Source organism: Bombyx mandarina, chromosome 08 (genome assembly GCF_030267445.1).
Source record: "Bombyx mandarina strain Sakado chromosome 08, ASM3026744v2".
NCBI lineage: Eukaryota > Metazoa > Arthropoda > Insecta > Lepidoptera > Bombycidae > Bombyx > Bombyx mandarina.
Genome location: NC_143215.1, coordinates 4,293,416 through 4,318,723, shown reverse-complemented (window position 1 = coordinate 4,318,723; position 25,308 = coordinate 4,293,416). Strand labels below are relative to the sequence as shown.

Here is a 25,308-nt window from a genome sequence, read left to right as displayed (position 1 = left end):
AGGAACGCAGCTCAGCCGGGTTCTGATATAATGTGGGGTCCGAATGTCACCCCCCTGTCGAGAGTGACACGTGGGTACTTAGCTTTCGAAGCCCACGGTATGGGCTGGTCAAAGATTTTTACGGCAGGAATGGAGTTACTGCTCCTAATTGCGCTGCGACTAGCACAGTGGCTGTGTCGGTAGTAATGTATGGGGCATCCCTGATTGAAGAAGAAAACAATAAATAAAGTAGAATGACAAGATCAAACTGGTGCTACTCTCGCCTATCCCGGATCTACCGCACATTAAAATACCCTTCCCCCGATCTTCGACCAACCAGGAAGGTCAAATATCTGAGAGTAATCCTGAACGCACCCGTAATATCCACATAATGTCTGAGTGTGACCACGCTGCGTCTATCCTCGGCAGACTTTGACCTATGATCTGCAAGCAAAGTAAAATTTACCTTCGTATTAAGGTAAAACTGCATAATTCCAATTCAAAAAGCAGCTGCCCTTGAGCTGTTAAATCATCTTCGAAGGCGCTCGGGCAGTAGTTGGTATATCCTACTCCATTTCGCTGAGCCTGGTGAAGCTGAAAAGACCTCTGAGCCACCACTAGTCCTTACAAATAAAAAATAAAAACATGTTGACATGACTGAAATACGCTTTCTGTTGTTTGAAAACAGTGTGCGCTAACTAACTCAACAGTGTCTTAAGCATCTATCTAAGGCAATTCACAGTGGACGGAAACGCCGGTCTCATGTACATATATGAACCTATGTTGTTTATATCAATTGTATTTCATTGTTTTTGTACTTTAAAACTGCATTCTGAAAAGTGCAGTTCTAAATTTTAATGCATGTGATTATGGAATAGATGTATTCGCTTTTTGGTTAGTTTGGGATTTACCGAAACGATTAATTTGCCCTTGTCATACATTCAAACGACAGTTCACAGTTGTAACAATTGTTCCCGCTGTGATTTTAGTCACCGTGCATTTAGCATGCTATAATAGAGCCAACTTAGCTTAGTGACTCTCACTAAAGAGTGATAATAGGGACAGTTTTCTCTTACATGGACAATTTGTATTTTTTAGAATGCTTCTTAGTGCTGCTTAGTGCTTCATCAAATGCTTCCGAATCTAGATTTAAGAAGGGTGACGTCATTCAAGGCTAAATTATGCGACAAATTAACCATAGATGCATTCCTGTTAGATTTCGACAGAATCTGCATCTAAGTGTAGGTAACTAATTCATATGTATGATATAAATTAAATAAAATGTATGACTTAAACCGAAACACAATTAATGAATATGTAAATGTACATATTTGTTACCATGTTAAATAAGCCATCAAGTAGGTATTCGCTGAAAATATTCGATTCATTCGATTCGAATTTTCGATGATAAATCATTCGATTCGTATTTCAAGATGGCCGGTCTTGTTATCAGCTTTTGTTTAGTTTTATAAATTATTTGCCGTTTGCCGCTATATATTGTTGCGCAAAAGTATAGCAATCGTAAAATAACTTCAAGTTAAGTAGCACTAACCATGCCTCACTTTCATTATGCACGAATTAGTGTGTTCGGTCTGAAATTTAATTAAAAATTATCCGCGATCACGATCAGCGGATTTTACAAAAACAAACATGTAAAAAGTTTGCAAAATCAGGATAAAGGTTTCAGGTGCATTTGCGTCACTGCAACTCGAGATTATTGCACGGTGATCACATAAATTGAGTACGGACAGTGGTCAACATGATTCATTAAGAGGTTAATTGATGTTTTACGTTTAGTAGTAGCTGCGCGAGTGGATTACGTGATAATTTTCGTTTCGGTGGGGTGTTAGCTTCGTTGTTTTGTTATTTATGATGATCGAAAGTGTTTCGAGGAGAGCTTTCAGCAGTTCGAGTGGTACATACAACGTTAGAGCTTCGGAGCTTGCGCGCGACAGGAAACTTTGTGTATTCAATGTTACAGTTCAGTTTTTGGACGATACCCAGCAGACATTTCAAATTGAGGTACGGAAAAATATTTAAAATCAACCAAAAATGCATACATATAATTTACAGGAGACAGAAAAATGCCAGTTCTAAAATTAGGTTCTCGAGTGCTAAAATGATCAAAGAGAAATAAATCATTACTCATGTACTATTTGTTACAAGTCTCAATTGTGTTTTAGAAAAAAGCAAAGGGCAGTGTCCTGCTTCAACAAGTATTTGAACATCTCGAGTTAATAGAAAAGGATTATTTTGGATTGCAATACACTGAAAACGGCTATCCTCCGAATGCCAGTAACACGGAGATAACGGTGAGTTCATTTGAATTAAATCCATACATCCAAAAAATAATTTCAATGGCCTAAGGACTTTGACTGTGGTTTTTAGTGACTATTGATATTTGTTAAGTTAATGGTCTTTTAAATCAGTTGAGTGATATAAAATTGACAATATATATCATGCTGTCTATTTATGGTGTTCCAAATTCAAAAATATAGGACTGCTGTTACAACAACTGCCTATTTCTGCCGTGAAGCCGTAATGTGTTTTGGTTTGAAGGATGGGGCAGCCGTTGTGGATGTGTATGGGCTCCAGCCATCACTTAACTCCAGGTGGGCTGTGGGTTCATCCACCCATCTAAGCAATAAATAAATAAAAATACATAGTTACACGGTTGACTGCATGTCAAGGATGCTAGCATTCACATCTTGATATTTATGAGCTTCTACAGAAGCTTACAATAAGCAAGCAAGCAAGCTTCTAGTTACAACTAACCAATGCAATCTGCCGTGAACCTATCTTATTGTATATGGCATGCTGTGAATATGTACTGGTAGAAACAATCATCTGATCACCATTATTTAAGACTTCAAATTCAAGTGTCTAAGTGGTTAGCAAGACTTAAAGCCTTGTTCAACTAGGTGAGTATTTTAGTCGAGTACAGAGTAATTTAGTGGCTAAACTACTCGCTACACACCTGATAAAAATAGAACAAAATGGATTGACTTGACTAAATTATTTACTAACATACTGGACTAAATTTTTGGTGTTGAGACACATTTAGCTACTAAATTACTCGGTACTCGACTAAAATACTCGCCTAGTCCAAACAAGGCTTTACATTGTATTGTTTAGTAGTCCCAATAATCACATAAAATCAGGTGGACTACAAGCTCGTTCTAGAGTTAAAAGAAGAGAGAAAGAATCTTTATTTCTGGGTTAAAAAAACATGTTGTGAACATCGGTTATTTTTAGAATACAAAACTAATTATATAAATGAACAGAAAAGTAATTACTGTTATTACAATCAGTAATTAAGCCTATAATTACTTGATTAATGCAATTTGTAAGAATGTGCATTGATTTTATTTTAATCACAAACAAAATCACCGTTCTAATCTTTACCTTGAATGTTTTATCAAATTTCGAATGATGCAATTTTTTTTTTAGTCTATTTGAATTTTAGGGATCCCTTTTTTTGTAAATGGTCACAGCCATTTGCTTATACTAATCATTATAATATACATAGTTATTAAAAAATCTTGATCAAAAAAATCAAGATACCTTGATACTCTAGCTTTCAATGAATTATAACTTCATCAACTAAGTATGCATGTGCTCAAAGTATCAATAGATTGGTAATTCTACAGTAAAAAGAGAATGATAGTCTGTGAATAAGAAACAATTCAAAAAGGTTTTACATTTTTAGAATGTGTAAAAAAAATTTGTTAAGTGAAAATTAGGGTACTATGTTAAATATTTTGTAAGTTAATGTCTTTTGCATTGAGGCAGTTATATTTAATTTTATTTTCTGTGGTTGTAATCTTGATGGGTTGTGAATTTATACCAGTGTTGAGATCATTCAAGTATTTTTGTGGGTGTTCTAGTTTTATCAGAGCCTAACATAAAGAAAAAAAACAACCTTTAGTATGAACAGCTCCACCTTCAAGCCGAAGGTATTATTATACTGGTTGGTGGTACCAGTGCGGGCTTACAAGGTGGCCTACCATCATTAAGAGTTTTTTATTTAGCATCCATTGACGAGCTTTAGAGTTCTAGGTAAAGCAAATGGAAAAAAAATATTTGTATTCTTACAAAAAATAATAATTCCAAGACAAATCAAATGAGAAGTGTAAATAAAACATAAAATTAATTTAAATCTTGAGGTGTCACTAATTATTGCGGAAATTCGATCACTGGTTAAATAATTATACTGAACCCATGCATCGTCTAACGTAAGACGGTCACAACTGGTGATTAAAACAAATTTTGTGATTATTTTCAAGCTTGACTCACAAACCCGTATCACGACCAAACATTCTCCAAGTTACAAGTACACGTCAATCCATAAAATTCCTTGTTTACTCTCTGTGTAGTGTGATTGCGATTACTGGCAATATTTAATTTACGTGCGTGAGTCACTCAAAGTTTCTAGAGGATTTCAAATATTTTGTATACATAAAAAAGGATATGTAGAAAGATACGTAAAATGTAAAATCAAGTTTAACATGTTTTATTGGCGATTCAATTTCGTTTCTATAGTGTATTGTTTTTTAAAGGGAGATTATGGGGTGTAGCATTAAAATATCGATCCATGTTTGATTATGAATCAACTAAAACATATCGAGGGGTGAAAGGTTATTTGCTTTAAGCGACATTTCACTGAATACGCGACATTTATCTTTGTAATTAAAAGTGCGTATTATTTGGTATTAACACCAACAGGTCAATGTTTTTAATTGAACTTCAATTAAGTTTACTCCATTCAAATAGCTGAAGAACTAACAGTCATCGGTGTCATGATGTTTTCTTTTACGAGACTAGTGTTTCTGGGCCCCAAATAGGTGTAAACGTGTATCGTAGGGATGTGAAACGAAACATCTAGTGGGCCAAATGATTATACAAAGCTACAATCAATTGCTATTGTCATTCAGGACCATAAAGATATAGTTAAATGATTACTTTGTGGTTTTAAGCATTCGTCCACTGGAACGTGAAACAATGTGCTGGTTAACGTTTTTAGCCCTAGTCATGGTTTCGAAAGGAAAATGACAATATAACAATTCGATAACCTATGAAAATAACTATGAATTCGTTAATAATGAGCACTATTCCTTCGTAAGTCATAGACTTCATACATTAGTTATTGGTGCAAGAAAGGCCGGGTAGTGAGCGATCTCTTTATAGAATGCGTTAATTGTTAGGGATATTCAACTTTTGATAGTATAATTACGCCGTTTTAGACCGTGTCAATATCGGTCTTGTCTAAATTTGGCTCTGAAAGCCCTCTTGTTATATGCACCCGGAATATATATTCCGGTTCATCCTTAAAAATGCCACTACAGTATTTCGTTTTGTCGACAGCGTTGGTTGGACAGTAGTAAATCGGTGAAGAAACAGATAGGCGTCAACGCCCAGTTCTGGTTGGCCGTACGCTTCTATCCGCCCGAACCGTCACGTTTGGCCGAAGAATACACAAGGTACTTGCTCTGTCTGCAACTGAGGAAGTTGCTTCTCGATGGACGCATGGTAGCTCCGAAGAACACGGCGTTACTCCTGGCTTCGTTCACTGTTCAAGGTAAGGTATTACCGCCTTAATCGTTAAAACATTTATTTTCGGTCTTTCTAAATGTAAAAAAAACGTTATGTATGTATATAGGACATAGGAAGCATTTTCCCCAACTTTGAGAAACGGTGACCTGCTACGTTTTTAAGTTTTTTTTTTTTTTTTTTTTCGTATTTCAGCGTGTACAGTATGTAGTTAATGCACGTAACTGCTCCCAGGTCCCGAACAAACATTCTTGATGAACGTAGTAATAATTATATTAGACTATATTTGACCTTTAATGTTTAGCGTGACACATTTTTTTTTACAGTAGATAGGTAGCGTGCTTGTGCCAAAGTATTTTCAATGCCGTTGAAATTATAATTAATCGAATTAAAAAAAAACGCATAAGATTATAGGAGATCAAACAGATGCGTAGTAACGCTGCCACGAATTGTATTTTCACTTGTTATTCCGACTTGATTATTTGTAGCTTTTGAATAACAAATGACAATTATTTTCCTCTATAAAATAATGGTAAACAATTGACATTTATATAGAATATAGTGTGAATGTCTCAAAAATTAAGGCGCATTCCATCATGTGCCGTAATATAATATTTTTTTTTTTCCTTGATAATAACATGTCATGGTCATTCGAAAAGTATTATTTAATAATGTTTTCAAATATTCATATTTATCTGTAGATCCTTCGTACGTAATTCGCGTAATTTTAATTTAACGACTTACGCCCTTTCGGGTCTTGAGATATGTTTTTCCTTGTGTATTGCAGCCGAAATAGGTGACCACAACGATTCGGAACATTCTTCGGGCTACCTGTCCGAATTCCGTCTGTTGCCGAAACAGAACGCCGAGGACGAACGTCGGATCCGCGAGCTCCACAAGATGCACAAGGGGCAGTCGCCCGCCGATGCGGACGCGAATTTCCTCGAGCACGCCAAACGCTTAGACTGCTATGGCGTCGATTGTCATCCAGCTAAAGTAAGATCTGTGTTTTTTGACTGAAAAAATTTACCAGAATGTTGACTGACTCGGTGGTGCAGTATTTAGCGACCCTGACTGTCGCGCCGAGGGTCGTGGGTGGCTTTTAGGTACCTCAAGCACCGGTTACCATTCTCGCTAAACCGGTCGCTTGCGACGAAGGGCTCGACGAGTAAATTAACCCATAGACACAGCCCACTGAGTTTCTCGCCGGATTTTCTCAGCGGGTCGAGCTACCGATCCGGTGGTAGATTCTGCGAAGCACTGCTCTTGCTAGGGCCAGTGCTAGCATCACTCCCTGCTTGAGCCCCGTGAGCTCACCTACTACCTCGGTGAATCTAGAATAACCCCTCGAGGATACAAGAATAGGTACGAAAAAAAAGCAAAAGGTACTATATATTATACATGCTAAAAGGAAACGATTTGTTTTTAGTACGGGCGCGTTAGTTCGCATGCCCCTTTTGCAATTAATATCTGTTGATTCATTGCCGGAGAATTTCATGGTCCGTTATAGTTGAATAGTATTTAAAAGTATTATTGATCATTAAAAAATATCGCGAAACTGAAATAATTGAAAGTGCACCCTCAATGTCAATTTGTTCACGACGAATCTAAAATTTCCCGTTCTCGTCATAGAATTATACTTGGAACCAGAACGCGGGTCGCTTATAAGTCGCGATGGAATGATAACTCAAATGATATATATCGAAGTTTCAATTCCACGACAATTTGTATATAAGCTAATCTATCTAATATTTAGTAGGAATCTGTTTTTTTTTTGTTTTTTTTTTTATGATTTCACTGTTTGGCTTTCGATGCTACCACCACCAGCTTTTTTTTTTTTTTCTTACCTAAGCTGGTAGCCTTGAGAGGCTATTCCAGCGTAACTAGTAGGTGAGCTCACGGGGCTCAAACCTGACGCGACGTTGCTAACACGAACCCTAGCAAGAGCCGTGCTTCGCAGAATCTACCACCGGATCGGAAACGCGACCCACTGAGAAGGTCCGGCGAGAAACTCAGTGGGCTGTGTCTGAGGGTTAACCACCAGCACTACAGCCATTACTGCTACCAATAACATTACTACCACTATCTACTTAGAACCTAAACTACTTTTTACCGAACGTCTACTGATACTTGTTATTTATTTTGATTCCTTCCAGGACTACAACGGCAAAGACATATTTATTGGCGTAACGTCAATCGGTATAGTCGTATTCCAGAACAACGTACGCGTGAATACATTCTCTTGGAGTAAAATCGTCAAGATTTCCTTCAAGAAGAAGCAGTTCTTTATACAACTAAAACGTGAACCCGTAAGTTGATTTGTTTAATTATCTCCTTAGGAAATGGACTAATTAATTGTCAAACTGGCTTCGGAAGTAACTTGCTTCTGTAATGCAAATTTTAAATGTACGATCGATCAAACAAAGCTAACTCTTATAGCATGTATATTATGTGATGTGACTTTCCGTTTGAGTAAAATGCGTTTAAGAATCACGAATTTCACTCGAAGCATTCATTTAAAATTTATTAAATAAATATGTATAACAATGTTGGTACAAGGAAAACGTGGAAATAGTTTAAATTTCGACATCCAGTGAAATATTACATGGCTACTTAATTTGAATTGGAAAGCTAAACAAACAGCCATAATAAAAAAATACTATATTCATATCTAATGAATCTATCTGTTTCTTCCCAACCGTTGTCCTTAACAGCCTACAAACGTCCACTGCTGAGCTTAGGTCAAGCATTATCAATCACTCGGCATTAGAAGGGTCCAAAGCTTCTAAGTCGAAAAAATATGGTATCATTTCAAAAGTTCAGAGTATATGTACCTTTTTTGGGTAATTACCATTTGCGATTCTGTTTTTTGCTATTGCTCTAGTCGTACAGCCGAACTTCGCACTAAAGATGCTAGAAGAATATTCGAACAGTTGGCTATTGGTAATTCGATGCCAAATCGAGCTAAAACGAGAATAGAAAAACATAATGGCATTTAAAAAAATAATAGACAATCCCGCTGAGCTTGTATTGCCGGTTCTTTATGGCTCTTTCTCTGCGGAATCATTTTTCCAGGCCCCAGTTTGGACAGAGGTGTGCTATAAGGAAGGGCAATAAATTAGTTTTGCCGGTTCTTCTCAGGAGTATGGCTCTTTCTCTGCGGGATCATTTGGCCCTTTCCCCAACTTAATCAGAAGTCTGGTATGAGGAAGGGCAATACATTAAACGACGCAATCGTCGCTTTTCTAACCAAACGTCCCGTACCGGCCAAGGTAGGGATCTGAAAGAACAAGGGTGTGGGCAGCTGTTGTTAACTCTCCGTCTCTATTTTTCTTCAACTAACGACAACTCCTTTGTCCGAAAAGTTTCGACAAGTTTCCCTTCTTAACCTATTGTACGCCTTTGGCATCTGAGAAATTTAAATACTGAGCGCGGACACCGTATCGACCGTTTGAAATCAGAGCGCTGTCATGATTAGCTTGTTTAAAATCAATGATTACATTTTGTACATCTTCGTAAAACACTATATTTGTTTCCATATTCGTACAATTTGAAAAGGGCCGGCGCTCAAGCGACATGTCGTCGCTGTCAAACCAAAATCTGCTATGTGCAAAAACTCTATTTTGAATTAACGAGTAAAAACATTTTCGTATAAAATTTTATATGAAGTTGAATTTTTAAGAACTAAGTATATGAAATGAAAGCTATAGATAAATATTAAAGCTATAGACACATAACAATTTTTTTTAATATGGTAGATAGGGCTGTGAACTATACGAAAAGGTCAAAAAGTAAAAATCTCAAAAAGTGCACATAGCAGATTTTGATTTGACAACGACGATATATCGAATCTCGCGTACAATGTGTTAAGGCAAGAGAAGAAAAGAAGTATTGGCTTAGTGAGATTCCAATAGACAATGCACGGACAAAGTACCATTGGACCACATCGAGAACTTGGCGGTCAGTCACGGATTTGCGAAGTGCGTCTTGGCTTAATGTATACTCCATTATTTCAGGAGAAACATCGTCGCTCGTTTATCAGACGATTAGCTTCAAGAAGATTTCATAACAATTCTGTATGTCATTTTCTGTATAGGCTTACTGTGGTACTAACAAACATTTTTTGCTAATACTCGTAGTATAATTTAAAAAAAAAACAGCGTTACGATGGGGTTGTTATAGTTATACCGCTTTAGTGTTTAAGTGAATTTAAGAGAAGAATCTTCGCCTTAAACTTATCGTTATTCAAATTATAATCATCAAGAAACTTGTAAATTTTGTGATATCATTACAAACCTCTCTTATAAGGCAAATAACTAAGAATCAACATACGCTCTAAATGGATAATTCAATAAGGAAATAATATATTGCGTAAAATTTCTTGGCGATGAAAAGATCTGTTCCCTATTCGATTTAAATTAAAAAAATTGACAGATTTATCCACTGTCTATATTATATTTGTTGTTCAGTAATTTTATTTAAAGCCACCGTTAAACTAGATATTATATTCGCTTCATTTCTACGAGTACTTTACCTTTTTCTTCATTCCTTCTGAGATTTCCTTTCTTCTTTCTTATTTCCTTCTTTATCGTTACGATCCGGGTATTGTCACCATCTAAAACCAATATAACGATAAAGACAGTAAAGCATGCTATTCAGCAGTAAAAATCTACCATTAAACTTGTTAATGAGTTGCACAGATCTTGTCACCGCCTAGACTAGGACATATCGCCTCTTTACTAACCATTCTTTCATGTTAAATTTCTATGTCAATGTTACTTCACTAGGCTTCTGTTTTATGGGCGGGATAAGATGTTTCGAAAAACAATCGTGCTGAATATTTGCGGTACGAACGCCGGCTCAACTACCTAATTATATTTATCCAATATCGAGAATACAATGAGTAATAAAAAAATAAGAGAAAAAATGCTAATGAGAACTTTCTATCTGATGTCACTAGGCTAGCCTTTTACGCCACTTTAATAAAAAAAAATGCAGTTATATCCGATTAGATATACAAGGTAGGGTATTATTTAAATAAAACTAAGAAACATAAATGGTAAAACTTCATAAAGTTAATGTCATTAAAATTTCAGAGAACGATTGTGCGAGCGAGATAGACTGATATTCTCACATAACATATATCCGTGTTACATTGGAAACATTTAAATTGTCTAACTAATACATATTTTGCAGGAAAGGCATAAATAGATTATAATCAGCGTTCTCCATAAATTCCCTTTAAAAAAAAATACGAAGCGCTTTTATCTTAGAACTTAAGCCGTTTTAAATTCTTATTAAATTAATTAGACAATATTTTTGATAAGCACGTCATCGTTCACCTACATTATTTTAAACATCACGTAAAAAAGGCACTTACAACTAAAGCCGTTTTAAACTTTACTAGCTTTTCCCGCGACTTGGTTTGCGTGGAATAAATGCTTTATTTTAGAAACAAATTTGGTTAGCATAAAACACGTTGTAGTGAGCCAACCTTAACATATAGACATATGCTGTCGCGGACTTTTTTTTAGATCTTTTAAAGGGGAACAATTCTGTCATAAATTATTTTAGCGAAACTTTAACTTTAACTTTTCTGCAGCGCACGCAGCGGAAGTTCTCAAAAGGGAAAAAAACACGATTTTGAAACATTCTTTATTGGTGCTCCGCTTGTATTGGTATAGCCTTCCTCAATAAATGGGCTATCTAATACTGAAATAATTTTTCAAATCGGACCAGTAGCTCCTGAGATTAGCGCGTTCAAACAAACAAACTCTTCAACTTTATAATATTAGCATAGATTAAACAACCTTATAGATATATAGATCATTGTAAAGATCGCGTAAAAACGGCAAGCCGGAATGAAGATTAATGAATATTGTGCTTTATAGTCGGAGTCGTACGACACAGTTCTCGGTTTCAACATGCAATCGAGTCGTGCCGCCAAGGCTCTCTGGCGGTGCAGCGTGGAGCGGCACGGCTTCTTCCGGCTGCGGGCGCCGCGACGACGGCCGCTGTTCGAAGCCCTGGGCGCGCTGGCCGGGATCACTGCTCCGGCGGTGCCCCGGACAGAAACCCAGGCCTTGGAAGATGCGAGACGATCTAGATCATCGAACAGGAACTTTGTGAGGTACCGTAAAAAGGGGGTGGTGGAGAGGGGGGGTCGGTACACTTTTTAAGTTCGACATTGGCTTTTATTGTTTTTTGTTTGTAGTTATAGTCATAAAATGGAGATCATAATGGTTTAGGTAGTTTAAATTTTCATGCATTAAGGTATAGTTTATTAAAGAATAATCATAAAAAGTTACAAAAAAACATTTGTCCCTATTCACCCATGCGTTGGTGAATCGGGTTACGTATGGTGACATTAAAATTTTGTCGATAAGGCCATTTAGTTGTTAGGTAGGTACCTAACTTAGATCATTAACTTTTTTAAATGAGTTACAAAACTTTGATGACTAAATTAAACTATTTAATATTGTTAAATACTAAATAAAAGATATTTTCAGTTCAACAAAGTTAAATCTCTAACAAGCCGACAAAAGTATTGTGACATCCCAAATTTGTCCCTATTCTACCTCTAGTCCCTATTCCCCCTATCTACTGTAATTACGATAATATGTTCTTGATGTAAAGGATCAAAATCTATCGTTTCTACATTTTGATAATTGGTAATTTGGAAAAGGTTTCTATGAACGATAGTCGACGCATTTTAAAGTGAGTCGTCGGGTAGTAAATGTCACTGACAGTAGGAATGTGCACGCACGATACTTAGCTACCTGCACACGCGGGGTCGATGCGTCATCGTGACCTTCATTAACCCTTTTTATTATTGCTTAGATGGGTGGACGAGCTCACAGCCCACCTGGTGTTAAGTGGTTACTGGAGCCCATAGACATCTACGACGTAAATGCGCCACCCACCTCGAGATATAAGTTCTCAAGTCTCAGTATAGTTACAATGGCTGCCCCGCCCTTCAAACCGAAACGCATTACTGCTTCACGGCGTAAATAGGCAGGTCGGTATGTTATTCCTTCACCATGGAAGTCAATCGTGAACATTTGTTGAGTACGTTTTTCATTAGAAAAATTGGTACCCGCCTACGGAATTCGAACACCGGTGCATCGCTCAACACGAATGCACCGGACGTCTTATCTATTAGGCCGCGACGACTTAAACGGACGCTCGTGTTACAGCTTAGTGTGGCTTAGCGAATGCGTTAACTAATAAAGGGTTCGTCCGCAGACGCAGCAGCAGTCGGACCCGCGACCGCTCGTCGACCACCGCGTCGCCGAGCAGCGCGCCCGTCCCGTGCCGCGGTTCCAGGGTGACGTCACACACCGAGCCCGCGCCCCGCCCCGCCTGGACGCCCGGGGACGACGAGCCCCCCCAACCAGAACGGACGTGGGTACTCGGGTCCCTTTACTGCTTTATCGATGGGTGGACCGGCTCTCGACCCCGGTGCTGTTATCCGCATAGTAATCCCATACTCGTCCGGGGGACCGAATGTTAAACAGTCGACGTCGCCCTAAATACGTCATTACGGATCCTCCCGATCATCCCTCAACTTGACCACAGACTATAAGCAATAAGAAAAGTTTGACAGTAAACAAATGGTAGGCATGCGTGTATGTCATATACATGGTAGTGTGTGTAATGCTTTTATTATTGATTTAATGTATTTTTATGCATAATTTAAAAAAATATTAACATTCTGCACTCCTTGTCTATATTCTCTGTAAGTGTAGGAAATTTCATACTCCTTCGTCCGCGCAATTTTCGTAAAAAGTAGTACAAAGTTTTTGATTCACGTATTAATATATAGATGACGATAATAATGTCGGTTCTCGTTGACTTTACAATTGATATTTCTGATTTAAATAGCGAAGGGGATATCCTCAAGCACTTCGTCAGAATCCCTCTGACGTATGTGGACGAGTCGGAATCGTGCTCGGACGGCGAGGGGCGCGGCGCGGCGGGGGACGAGGGCGGCGGGGCGGGCGGCGCGGGGGGCGGGGGCGAGGACGCGGTCTGCATACGGCTGGCGCCCGGCGCCGACGGACTGTTCGGGTTCAACGTGCGGGGGGGAGGGGCGGCGCCCGTGCTCGTGTCGCGAGTGGCGCCGCGGACACGGAAACACCTACAGGAGGGTGACCAGGTCAGCACTCAGTAGAGTATAAAGTAAATATAGAGAGAGTATTCTTTATAGAAAAAAAATAATGTGAAACATTAAATACAATAAAGGTATATTTGGCGGTTTTATCGGTAAGAGCGATTTCTTTCAAACAGCCATCAGGTGGAAAAGAATCATTTGGAAACGAATTACACACGGTGTACCAGTCATCTGAAATATATATTATTATGTATACATATACACACACATACACATATACATACACAAATTCCTTACATATATTAAAATTAAAACTTAAGAATTAAAATCACGTAAACAAATCTAAAAAATTAATTTATGTCTTTTTTGTCATCTCAGTGACCCTGCATGCAATTTGCATTATTGCGTTTAAAAATAATATGTAAAAATTACTTTAAAATATTATGTAAGATAAATATATGTTGATAAAGTTAATTAAAAATTATCCAAGAGAGTACACGAAATATTGTGATCCAATGTGTGAGCTCTATACTTCGATACACCATTCAACTAACACAGTAAAATGATTCATAACACATTAACAATACAGTCTACTATGCAATATATTTCAGAATATTGTTTTTTAACTGGCTCTAATCTCGTTGTAGGTGATATCGATAAACGGGACCGATGTCGAGGAGCTGACGCACGAGCAGGTCGTTCAACTCATCAGGACCACGAGGGGAGTGCTGACTCTGCTCGTCAAACCGAATGGTGGGTCAGTGTGGTGGTACATTCGCGAACTGACCGCCAACCACTCTCGACATGTGTGTTATGTCATTGCAAGGTCGAAGGTTATTAGAGATTGTGGGTCCACACAGACAGAGGCCCTCTGCCTACCCATACCCCGAAGCAGTCTTGCATTCCGGCTTTAGCGGTGGATACAATACAAATGACTAATTAAAACTACCTGCTTTGTAGGTAGCGGCTCGGCTCTGCCCTTGGCATTGCTGAAGTCCATGGGCGACGGTAACCACTCACCATCAGGTGGGCCGTATGCTCGTCTGCCTACATGGACAATAAAAAAAAGTACTTTTATTATCATTCTTTTGACGTGATAACATCTTATAAATCGATGAACACCGGCTGCATGCATGCGAAAGTGTCACGTTCCGTCTGAGCGTGCAAGCGAGAGCGTAAAAAGGTGATAAAGAGGCACGATTGGCCCAAGCGTTGGCTTGTGACACATTTATCGCTCTTCTCGCGTGACGTCAGAGCTAGCAGTTCGAATAGTTCTGCTACTGACGTTATCACGCAAAACTATCGTCCGTAAACCGACTCTACAGACAAACTATTTTGTTATTGTTATATTCCGATATTTCGTCGATTTAAAATTATATTCTCATATTAAATATATCGTACTACCGTCTATTTTACATTATTCTAGTAGTTTCAGTGTTCTATAAAAAATTAACGTTTGGTTACAACAATATAGTACAAATGTAGAAAAATAACACCTCCTGTGTCACTATAAATGTATGGCGTATCTAGTATTCGAAATGTCGGAACTGGTATAAATGACAATAAACATGCAAAATCGTTAAAAGTAGTTTTAACTATTTTAGTACTGAATTTATTATCAAATATTTTACAGAAATTGCTATTGAAAAAAAAGTACCTTATAAAAGCTTTCAAACAAATCAAAATTCACAGCAAAATAATCTTAAATTGATATTTATAATATACTAGCTTTTGCCCACGACTTCGTCCGCGTGGAATAGTTCACAAATAAATATGCAAAATTAAATGTATATTTTTCAATATTTGTGAGAGATTTTCTTAATATTTGTTTCCGTAAGAACCTTGTACAGAGTATTAGAAAACTACAAAAAAAAAATAAGCCAAATCGGTCAAGCCGTTTTCATGTTATGTCGTGACAACGGAAAACGGGTTTCATTTTTATATATATATAGATAAATGTTTTTAATTTATTAAAAAACGTTATAAATGCGCATGCCGAGATACGTTCCTACAGGTCGATACTCTAATGGAGAGTCGATCTACCTAGTACTAGCTATTGTATCTAGTGTTAGTCTACGACTAGCGTAATTCAAAGAAAGTACTTTGACTTTTTAGTGCGAGTTTTATAACGTTCTCGATAGCGTAAAAGTTAACTCAGTTTTGAATACAGTTGGAACAGCGGCAAACGTACGCAAACGTTCCAACTCCAAACTTGAGTTAACTTTTACGTTACCGACAGCGTTAAAAAACCCGCACCAATCACACTGGTAGGCGTTGAGATCAAAACCGACCCGACTCCGCGCTTACTTGAGATATATATCTTTACTGGTGGTGGGACCTCTTGTGAGTCCGCGCGGGTAGGTACCACCGCCCCGCCTATTTCTGCCGTGAAGCAGTAATGCGTTTCGGTCTGAAGGGTGGGGCAGCCGTAGTAACTATACCTGAGATCTTAGAACTTATATCTCAAGGTGGGTGGTGCATTTACGTTGTAGATGTCTATGGGCTCCAGTAACCACTTAACATCAGGTGGGCTGTGAGCTCGTCCGTCCGTCTAAGCCAAACAAAATAATTAATGTTGAAATTGTTGCGTCACAGCAGTGTACGTGACGGCGGACAGCGCGGTGGAGGAGCCGGCCGTGTTCTTCGTGCCGATGGCGGGGCAGTACGAGGGGAACGCGCTCGAGCAGTCCATGCTGCTGCTGGGCGACGGGCTGGCGAGCGGCGCGGCGCTGCGACAGTACGAGACGCTGCTGCGGCGGCAGCCCGACGAGCCCACGGCCGCCTCGAAGCTCCCGCACAACATCAACAAGAACCGATACAAGGATATCGCACCTTGTCAGTACTAAATTGCTTTACATTCGCGTTCTAGTACGATAGCTGTGGCGGGTAGCCATCATACAACGCAAGATCGCAAGAAGTCGTCGTGGCCTAAAGGGTAAGACGTCTAGTGTATTCGTGTTGAAGCAATGCACCGGTGTTCGAATCCCGCAGGCGGGTACCAATTTTTCTTGAGATATAAGTTCTAAGTTCTCGGCCTTTCAAACTAGGCAGAGTGCTGGTACTTACCCGTGCGGACTCACAAGAGGTCCTACCACCAGTGATTACGCAAATTATATTTTTGCGGGTTTGATTTTTATAACACGATGTTATTCCTTCACCGTGGAAGTCAATCGTGAACATTTGTTGAGTACGTCTTTCATTATAAAAATTGGTACCCGCCTGCGGGATTCGAACACCGGTGCATCGCTTCAACACGAATGCACCGGACGTCTTATCCGTTAGGCCACGACGACTTCGAAAACAATGCTGCCACTAAAGCCTCAAATGTTTTCTATTGTTTTTTTACCGACTTCAAAAAAGGAGAAGGTTCTCAATTCGACTGTATTTTTTTTATATGTTGGTTACTCCATAACTTTTGTCTGGGTGAATCGATTTTGATGATTCTTTTTTTATTAGAAAGCTCATGCTTCCCGTGTGACATTTTAATTTAGTCCAGTTCTGATAATGGTATTCATGAGAAAACCATATTAGTCTTAAATTTGCATGTGGTACCTGCGCGACAAATAGATAAATAACTCAATATCACGCCAACCGATTTCGATTATTATTGTTTTCAGTGTATATTAATTTGTTTTGGAATATCTTTTTTTTTCTATTTGAAGTCGGCTTTTGTTAAAGTATGTCTATTTACAATTATTTTTATCGTTTTAGACGATGCGACCCGAGTGATTCTGAACAACGGACCCACAGGAGATTACATCAACGCTTCCTACATCAACATGCCGATACCGAATTCTGATTTAGTATTGACCTACATTGCCACACAAGGTACTTTTTATTTAATTACAAACTTTATTAACCCTTTGACTGTCATGTAGGTTACTGGTGCCCTACGCGGTGCATTGGAGTTCATCTTTTGTTAAGTGGGGCTACCGGCGCCTATAGAAATCACAACTTGAATATCGTCAAATACTTTGGAGACGTCGTGGCCTAAAGGATAAGACGTCCGGTGCATTCGTATCTAGCGATGCACCGGTGTTCGAATCCCGCTGGCGGGTACCAATTTTCCTTATGAAATACGTACTTAACAAATGTTCACGATTGACTACCACATTGAAGGAATAACATCGTGTAATAAAAATCAAACCTGCAAAATTATAATCTGCGTAATTACTGGTGGTACGACGTCTTGTGTGCCGGTTTGATTTTTAGTTTGTCATCTAAATTAGTATACTATTCTTCAATAGGTCCGTTGGCCTCAACTGTGGGTGATTTCTGGCAAATGGTCTGGGAATCGGAGAGCAGTTTGATTGTCATGTTAACGGTTGTGTCCGAACGAGGGAGGGCCAAGTGTCACCAATATTGGCCCAAAGTTGGGACCACGCCGTTGAAGGCCACCAACGCACTGACCGTCCTGACGAACAGTGAACAGAATTTCGGACATTACATCAGGAGAGAAATGACTTTAAAGGTAATATTTGATTTGTAAAACTTGATAACTCTTGACTTAATTTAATAATTCGAGTGTAAGAAACAGGATGAGATGCGAAACTAAGAATAATTATTGTATAGTATATGACGGCGCCAGGGATGGCTGAGTGGCAGTTCCGTCATCACTCATATTAGGTTGAACCCAGTGTATTGCAATAATTGCAATAAAAGTCAATAAAACCGACAGACCGACGGACCGACTGGACTGTCTGAGACAGACTGAGACGACTCTTTTTTTCGTTAGGTCCTCGTGTCCCCTTGCGGAGGCACGGGTCGGGCATCGGGGCAATCCCCTCTGCCCGGGCTTGGACTCCCTGCCTGACGAGGCAGGGGTGATGATTTTGCCTGTTGGCCGTTTTGGTATGGTGATGCGAGACGACTGTTCACGCACCGCCATTTTATACTGTGGCGTTACGAAGTCTACCCTACATTTTTGTAATATTTATCAAAACAACATTTTATCATTTAAAATCAAAACTGTCTTAGATTAAAAGTCGTTATCTGCTACTTATAGTGGCGTTTGCGCCCACATATACGTTTGTTTGTAGGAGAGCAGCGGCGCTTCTCGCAACGTGACGCAGCTGCAGTACACGGCGTGGCCGGACCACGGCGTGCCGGAGGACGCGGCCGCCTTCATATCCTTCACCCAGCTGTGCTCAAACCTCAGGAATCATAGAGCCGGTAAAAAAAATTAGTTGAAGCTCTGAATAATACGACGATAGTTGTTTAACTGGGTTAAACAACTATCTAAATACATTTGTCAATACAATTTTGAACGTTACGTTTAAATAGTAAATTAACCCACAGATTGGTGGTAGGACATGTTGTGAGTCCGTGCGGGTAGGTACCACCACCCTGCTTATTTCTGCCGTGAAGCAGTAATGCGTTTCGGTTCGAAGGGTGGGGTAGCCGTTGTAACTTTACTTGAGACCTTAGAACTTGTATCTCAAGATGGATGGCGCATGTACGTTGTAGATGTCTATGGGTTCCAGTAACCACTTAACACCAGGTGAGATGTGAGCTCGTGCACCCATCTAAGCAATAAAAAAAAAGTCCTAACCCACGGAGTTTCTCGCCGGATCTTCTCAGTAGGTCGTGCTTCCAATCCGGTGGTAGATTCTGCGAAGCACGGCTCTTCCTAGGGTTCGTGTTAGCAACGTCGTCAGGTTTGAGCCCCGTGGGCTCACTTCTAATTAAGGCGACGCTGATATAGCCTCTCAAGGTTATCAGCTTACTATGGACTTATTTTTTCGTTTCATCGAGTTTGAAATCACTTTGAAAACGTTGTATGTACAGTGATGCCGTCGTTGACCGACGAGGCGGGTTCGGAGGAGCGCGTCGTGGAGCCGCCGATGGTGGTGCACTGCTCGGCGGGCGTGGGCCGCACCGGCGCGCTCGTGCTGGCCGAGACCGCGCTGGAGCTGCTGGCGCGCCGCCTGCCGCTCTACCCGCTAGACCTCGTGCGGGCCATGCGCGCGCAGCGACCCATGTGCATACAGAACTCGGTAGGAACAACACCCCCCCCCCCCCAACACCCCGCCCACACCTGCACCTGCCACTCAAATCTAAATAATACTCATTATTATTAGGGAGTCCAACACTCATATAATATCCATTAAGTACATGTATTTTCTACATGGATACCATGTTTCAAGTCAATCGGATGCATGGTTCAGTAGTTATAACGGAACATCCGTAAAAACAACTGTAGATTTATATATTAGTATAGATTAACGCGTATTTTATGAATACGTATTGATAAGGCCGCGCGATAGCTACCACTGTCTTCCCTATTTCTGTGACACAACCGTTATACAATGCAAATGAACTTTAACCTTACAACTCAAGACATAAGGTGGCATTCACGTTATGCTGTCTACTGGCTCTCGGTCTACTTAATAAAAAGTAGTCTGTGACCGCGTCTGCCTATATCTAGAAATAAAGAAGACGAACCATAAACGAATGTGTTAAATTTAATTCACAAAAAGGTGTATAAATAATGTGGGCCTTTATTTCTTACAGAATCAATACAAATTCGTCTGCGAGAGCATACAAGCTGCGTACGCACAAGGCTTCAAGAAAACATCGTCTGAAAGCGAATCGAATAGTAACTGATCGAAAAAATACACGCCTCTATTAAATTAATGTCGACGAAAAATGTAAGAGTAATTATAGCCATTGACTTTTTAAATTACGGAAGTCAAAACAATTATCGGTAATTACATCGTATGGGATTTAAACGAGTTAATTCTTTCAATGATTTTTGTGTAATGCGCTACGCAATAACGCATATTAGTGTTTGTACTATTTGGCAATAGTAAATATCGATATTAAACGATATCGATTAAAAGTTTAATGTTGAAAGTTTTTTTTTTTAATTACTAATAATGTTTTTATTCTTTTCGATATTCGTATAGTAACAACTCGAATAATCGACCCAACGGACATATCAGTTTTGTTGATTAGTTTGAAAAAGAAATGCTTATGTTCTTGTTTATTTATTTTAGGTATAGTTATTTTTCTGTGATTTATTTGAACTCTTATTGATAAGAATATCTTGCCTTTCCAACGAATTTAGTAATGTCTTCAGTATATACATATATACTTTGAATATTAATTTTATCATAACCTTCTCGATATTAGTATCGATAAAAAAATCGATTTAATGAACAACTATTTTTTACGTAACATTAATTATTTTATTTTCCTCTAAATAAAAAAATTAAAAAAGCGTTACTAATTTATCGATTGTTTTGTGTGTGTGTATTTTGTTTGTGCCATGTTTTCAATATGACGTAAATCGATATTATAAATTAACATTATAAATTAATTAAGGTATTTATTACTGGATATCGATTATTTGATATAAAGGAATGTATATCGATCAATCAAGGTTATCGGGACCTACTTTTTTAATAAAATACGATTAGAATTAGTATCGATATAATAGCGTAGAATACATTAGATTAAATTAATCTTACTAACATCTTTATAGCAGTTACTGCATCCAGAATATTTGGTTACTTGAAAGAAAGAATCATAAGTTTTACAAAAACACTACATTTTAAATCAATTAAAATAACTCGTTTGATTCTCGTCACTAATTCGATATATAAAATTATTTTTGTCAACTGCAATTTTTAATACAATATTCGACTATGATTTTTTATTAAATTATTTATATCGGATAAGTGGCTTTCGTTACAGATACATATATAGTATGGACACGTGAAAAGAAACATATCATGATATTTCAATTAAATTTTGTAACGTTAATCTGTTAGATGTTAGTAGGAGACGAAAACCCCAATAGAAGTTCTGTTCCCGTTTTTATAAATTAATATAATGGATCTCAGTCCTTAAGCAACGAGGCGTTTGATTGTGCTTAGCGAAGACATATTTTTTTTTGCTAAGCCCTACGAATTCGGACTTGATTATAACCGGTCGATTAGACTATACGTGACTACTAATTAATTTTTAAAACTAACTACTTTTTATTATGCCTAATACTTAAATATAAAACTCAAAAAAATTTAAAGAGAAATTATTAATATGTTAATAAAAAAATTAAATTATCAACTTCAATTCAAAACACTAACACAAAATTAACGATTTAACAGATCGATCGCTATTATTAACGAATGAGAAATTAACTCACTTATTGATACTGTAATAAGATTAATAAACGTGCAATATTATAATCTAGATTTAATAAACTAAGTTATGTTCTTTAATTGTATTGTAGAGAGAACTAGATCACGTCTCTCTTGTTGTTAAGTGGTTCCCTTGAGACATGAGGTCGAATTGTATTGTGTAACAGCTGTCTCAAGCCTTCGAACCGCATGACTGCTTCGTGGTTAATATGCTCAGGACCGCGGTGCCTTCTCGTGACGTCACAGCATGACCCACACATAAATTAGTTATAGATAAGCAACTCAAGCACACAACAAAAACGTTTACAGGCGTCGGCCACTAGATGGCTTCGCTTCGATTTTTTTAAATATTCTTAAGGTTCTTCGTTAAGGTATTTGTTAATTTTCAGTAACCACAAACTGATAAAAAAGACTTTTATGTTTTTTTTTGTTTTTTTGTAGGTTTTTTTTTATTTTTTTCTATGTTTAGTTGTACAATAATTAAATGCCTTAACTTTAACAACATATAAGTTTAGGGGCATCCGATACAAGATGTCGATAGTCTCGATACAAAAAAAAAATTGTCTTCAAGTATCGCAGTTTCAAGGCCCTGACGTGCCCTTTGAACTTAAACAAGTGCTTAAAAAAAGCTATGTTTATAATATTTCAATTAACAGAAGCACATCTAAACTTTCTTGTCTTTAATATAAAATTTGTGCCTCGAGAAATGAATATTGTCATAAACATAAATGTATTACGTAGTATAATAAATACAATAATATAATATAAATAATATATTATGATGTGTTTTTATCGTTTTTAATAGTTATTAACTACTGTTTTATTACTATACTTTGTTGATATTTCTTATTTAATATTTAAAAAACAAAATATATAAATGTATTGTTTTTTTTTTTAATTTATTTTCAATTAAAACTATTCATTTTATCTAATTACTTCAATAAATTCATTGCTTGATTTTGATGATGTATAAAATGTACTTTGTTTTTTCGTGTAGTGTTTATTTTGTATATACTTTTGTGTCAATGAAAAATCTTAATGCGCGTGTTGGCTCGAAAATGTATATCAGATTTAAAAACAAAAATGTCATTGGTTACAATTATAATCAAAGTTAATTTTATTGTTACAATATATTAAATAATGGTCTCGTCTGTATTATATTATATTGTGTACTGTGAAATTAGTTTTAATTATAACTTAAAGCTATCGAGAACTGGTGGAATATATTATAGTATTGCTATTTTTGATCCAATATTCATGCGATGAATTAATTATGCTTAGGTGAGAATTAATCATTATTTGGATTTCATTAGTATATGTAATACTTATTCTAAAGAACTGTATTCATTAAATCTATATCATGATTACAAATAATGAGACAGTGAAAACAATGGAGGATAACTAAAGATGAGTAATAGAACATGAGGACGCAATTTTTCGTTTTCTGTTTGTTTATTTGCGTGCATATCTGGATTTAAGCGGGATTTTCGTTAGTTTTCATGACTAGACATATATATATTCATTTGAAGCAAAGGACTTAAATCAAACTTAAAAATGGAAAGATACAATTTTTTTTTTTTTTTTTTTCTCTACATAGCTGGACGTTACAAGTTGTACATAGCAAATAATTTTATGAATACAAAGGTATTTAAACCAATGAACCGATTTTGATGAAATTCAGTTTGGACCTAAGAAACTCTGGGATATAATATACGCTATCTTTTATCCTACATCTGAGTACAGAGATCCACTCACGGAATAATGGAATGTGAGTTCACGCGGGCCAAGTTGCGAACGGAAAGATTGTATGAAATAAATTGCGTATTTTGATTATATTATTACAACGAGAACGTTTGTGTGAATGACTGATTTAATGTTTAAGTGTTCGTTTGATATCTTTCTATGAACAAGTACGACCAGAATTTTATTGGGAAAAGAAAATCTCAAAAAATACGAAAAGAATTGTTCAAAATTAGCATTAACGAAATCAATTCAATGTAGCTGTGTTCGAATTTGATAGGTCCAGTCGAAATTTTCTACTTTGAGATTTGATGCCTGTGAAGTAACGTGTGTCGTTTATTTAACATAGAAAATAAAAGTTTACTGATAAAATTTGTTTTTCATTGCGTGCTTAATATCTCTTAGTTTATAAGGTAGGTTAGAGAGCTAGCAACTGCCTTTGCAAGAGCAATTTTTCGCAGAGTTTACCACCGGACCGGATCATGACCAGCTGAGGAGATCAGCGCGAAACTCCGTTCGCAATGAGATAAAAGAAGTATTGATTGTGGTCTATTGAGATATACACCTGATGTACGCTTACTAAATACGTACTCACGAATCTACTAGATTTCATTACGGTTACTCCCGATCCATTAACGGTGCTTTTAGGTACCACATGCACCGGTCACCATCCACGTCGAACCCGTCGCTTGCGACGAAGGGCTCGACGAGTAAACTAACCCATAGACACAGCCCACTGAGTTTCTCGCCGGATCTTCTCAGTGGGTCGCGTTTCTGATCTGGTGGTAGATTCTGAGAAGCACTGCTCTTGCTAGGGCCAGTGTGCTCACCTACACGTCAATGAGAAGCTGAAATAGCCTCTCAAGGCATAGGTAGCATATTTTTTTTATCTATATTTTATTTATTTTCCTATTGGTAGTTGGTAGATGAGTTCGCACAGATAAGCACCTGAAATCTGCTCATTTCGTCCTTGAAACAGTTTAACTATCCGGGTGGAGGGCGGTTATAATAATATATAAGTAATAATTGTCGCAGTTATTGAAATTTCGACCTGGTGTCGTGTCTGAGGGTCGATTCGTTATTGCTAAGTCCTCGAGCTCACTGGTCACAGGTGTACATTTTACTGTAAAACGGCTGTCTCGCCCTTGGAACTGGTAACATTACTGCTTCGTGGTTAAATAAATAATAGTTTAAAAAAACTAAAAAAATACGCTTTTATAGAAAATCCAACTAAAAAATAGAAGAAAATAAATTTTAATAGATTTGAATTAAAAATAGTGTAAGAAAAAATGATTATTTTGTAATATCCTGAAAAGCACCCCGCGCTTTTTTACAGCGTATTTTGTTAGTTTTTAAACGATTATTTATTTTTCATTTTTAGTTGAATTTAAATTTTTACAATATATATTTTTATATATTGTATTGTCATCGGTCTTTAATAAGTATACTAAATTTTGAGTTAATCCGGGGTCAAAATCATGTTCAAAGATTCCGTTACAAACAAACATACATTCGTCTGAAGCTAATAAAAGCGTATTAAAATTGGGTAGAATACGAGCGGACTTGGCGTTAGAAATTCACAGGACCTGCAATGGACATTGGAACTTTTACAAATTCCCAACTGTATAAGCGCACTTAATCTACTCAATACATTATTCTGTCAAAAACAACCACACATAAATTTCCTTAAGCCGTGACGTGAACACACAAAGTTTCACGAGTCACGAAGTTGAACGCATCAAAGAACTTACGAACATCATCACACGAATGTACCTGAAAGAA

At 37.6% G+C, this 25,308-nt stretch overlaps 1 protein-coding gene across 3 annotated transcripts; it reads left to right on the top strand.

Annotated features, from left to right (window-relative positions):
- Positions 1–1,393: 1,393 nt before the first annotated feature.
- Ptpmeg (protein tyrosine phosphatase Meg) lies at positions 1,394–23,898 on the top strand. 3 transcript variants are annotated; one of them, XM_089729004.1, is made up of 16 exons: positions 1,394–2,001; positions 2,163–2,291; positions 5,344–5,557; positions 6,317–6,525; positions 7,686–7,838; positions 9,546–9,605; positions 11,421–11,659; positions 12,775–12,933; positions 13,414–13,687; positions 14,290–14,395; positions 16,241–16,477; positions 17,354–17,470; positions 17,890–18,113; positions 18,682–18,814; positions 19,430–19,638; positions 20,156–23,898. In XM_089729004.1, the coding sequence occupies exons 1-16, from the start codon at positions 1,849–1,851 to the stop codon at positions 20,246–20,248; spliced, it is 2,709 nt and encodes a 902-aa protein (XP_089585130.1). In that variant the 5' UTR covers positions 1,394–1,848; the 3' UTR covers positions 20,249–23,898. The 3 variants fall into 3 exon arrangements, with proteins under 3 accessions (XP_089585130.1, XP_089585129.1, XP_089585131.1); XM_089729003.1 differs by having other exon boundaries at positions 16,238–16,477; XM_089729005.1 differs by lacking the exon at positions 9,546–9,605 and having other exon boundaries at positions 1,395–2,001; positions 16,238–16,477.
- Positions 23,899–25,308: the final 1,410 nt, after the last annotated feature.

What these genes read in the sequence shown, in the direction of transcription:
- Ptpmeg (XM_089729003.1), top strand. Translation starts at nt 1,849, where the DNA reads ATGATGATCGAAAGTGTTTCGAGGAGAGCTTTCAGCAGTTCGAGTGGT. An exon ending in AGCAGACATTTCAAATTGAG is followed by an intron (nt 2,002 to 2,162) that starts GTACGGAAAAAT and finishes ATTGTGTTTTAG; the next exon opens with AAAAAAGCAAAGGGCAGTGT. An exon ending in CCAGTAACACGGAGATAACG is followed by an intron (nt 2,292 to 5,343) that starts GTGAGTTCATTT and finishes TTTTGTCGACAG; the next exon opens with CGTTGGTTGGACAGTAGTAA.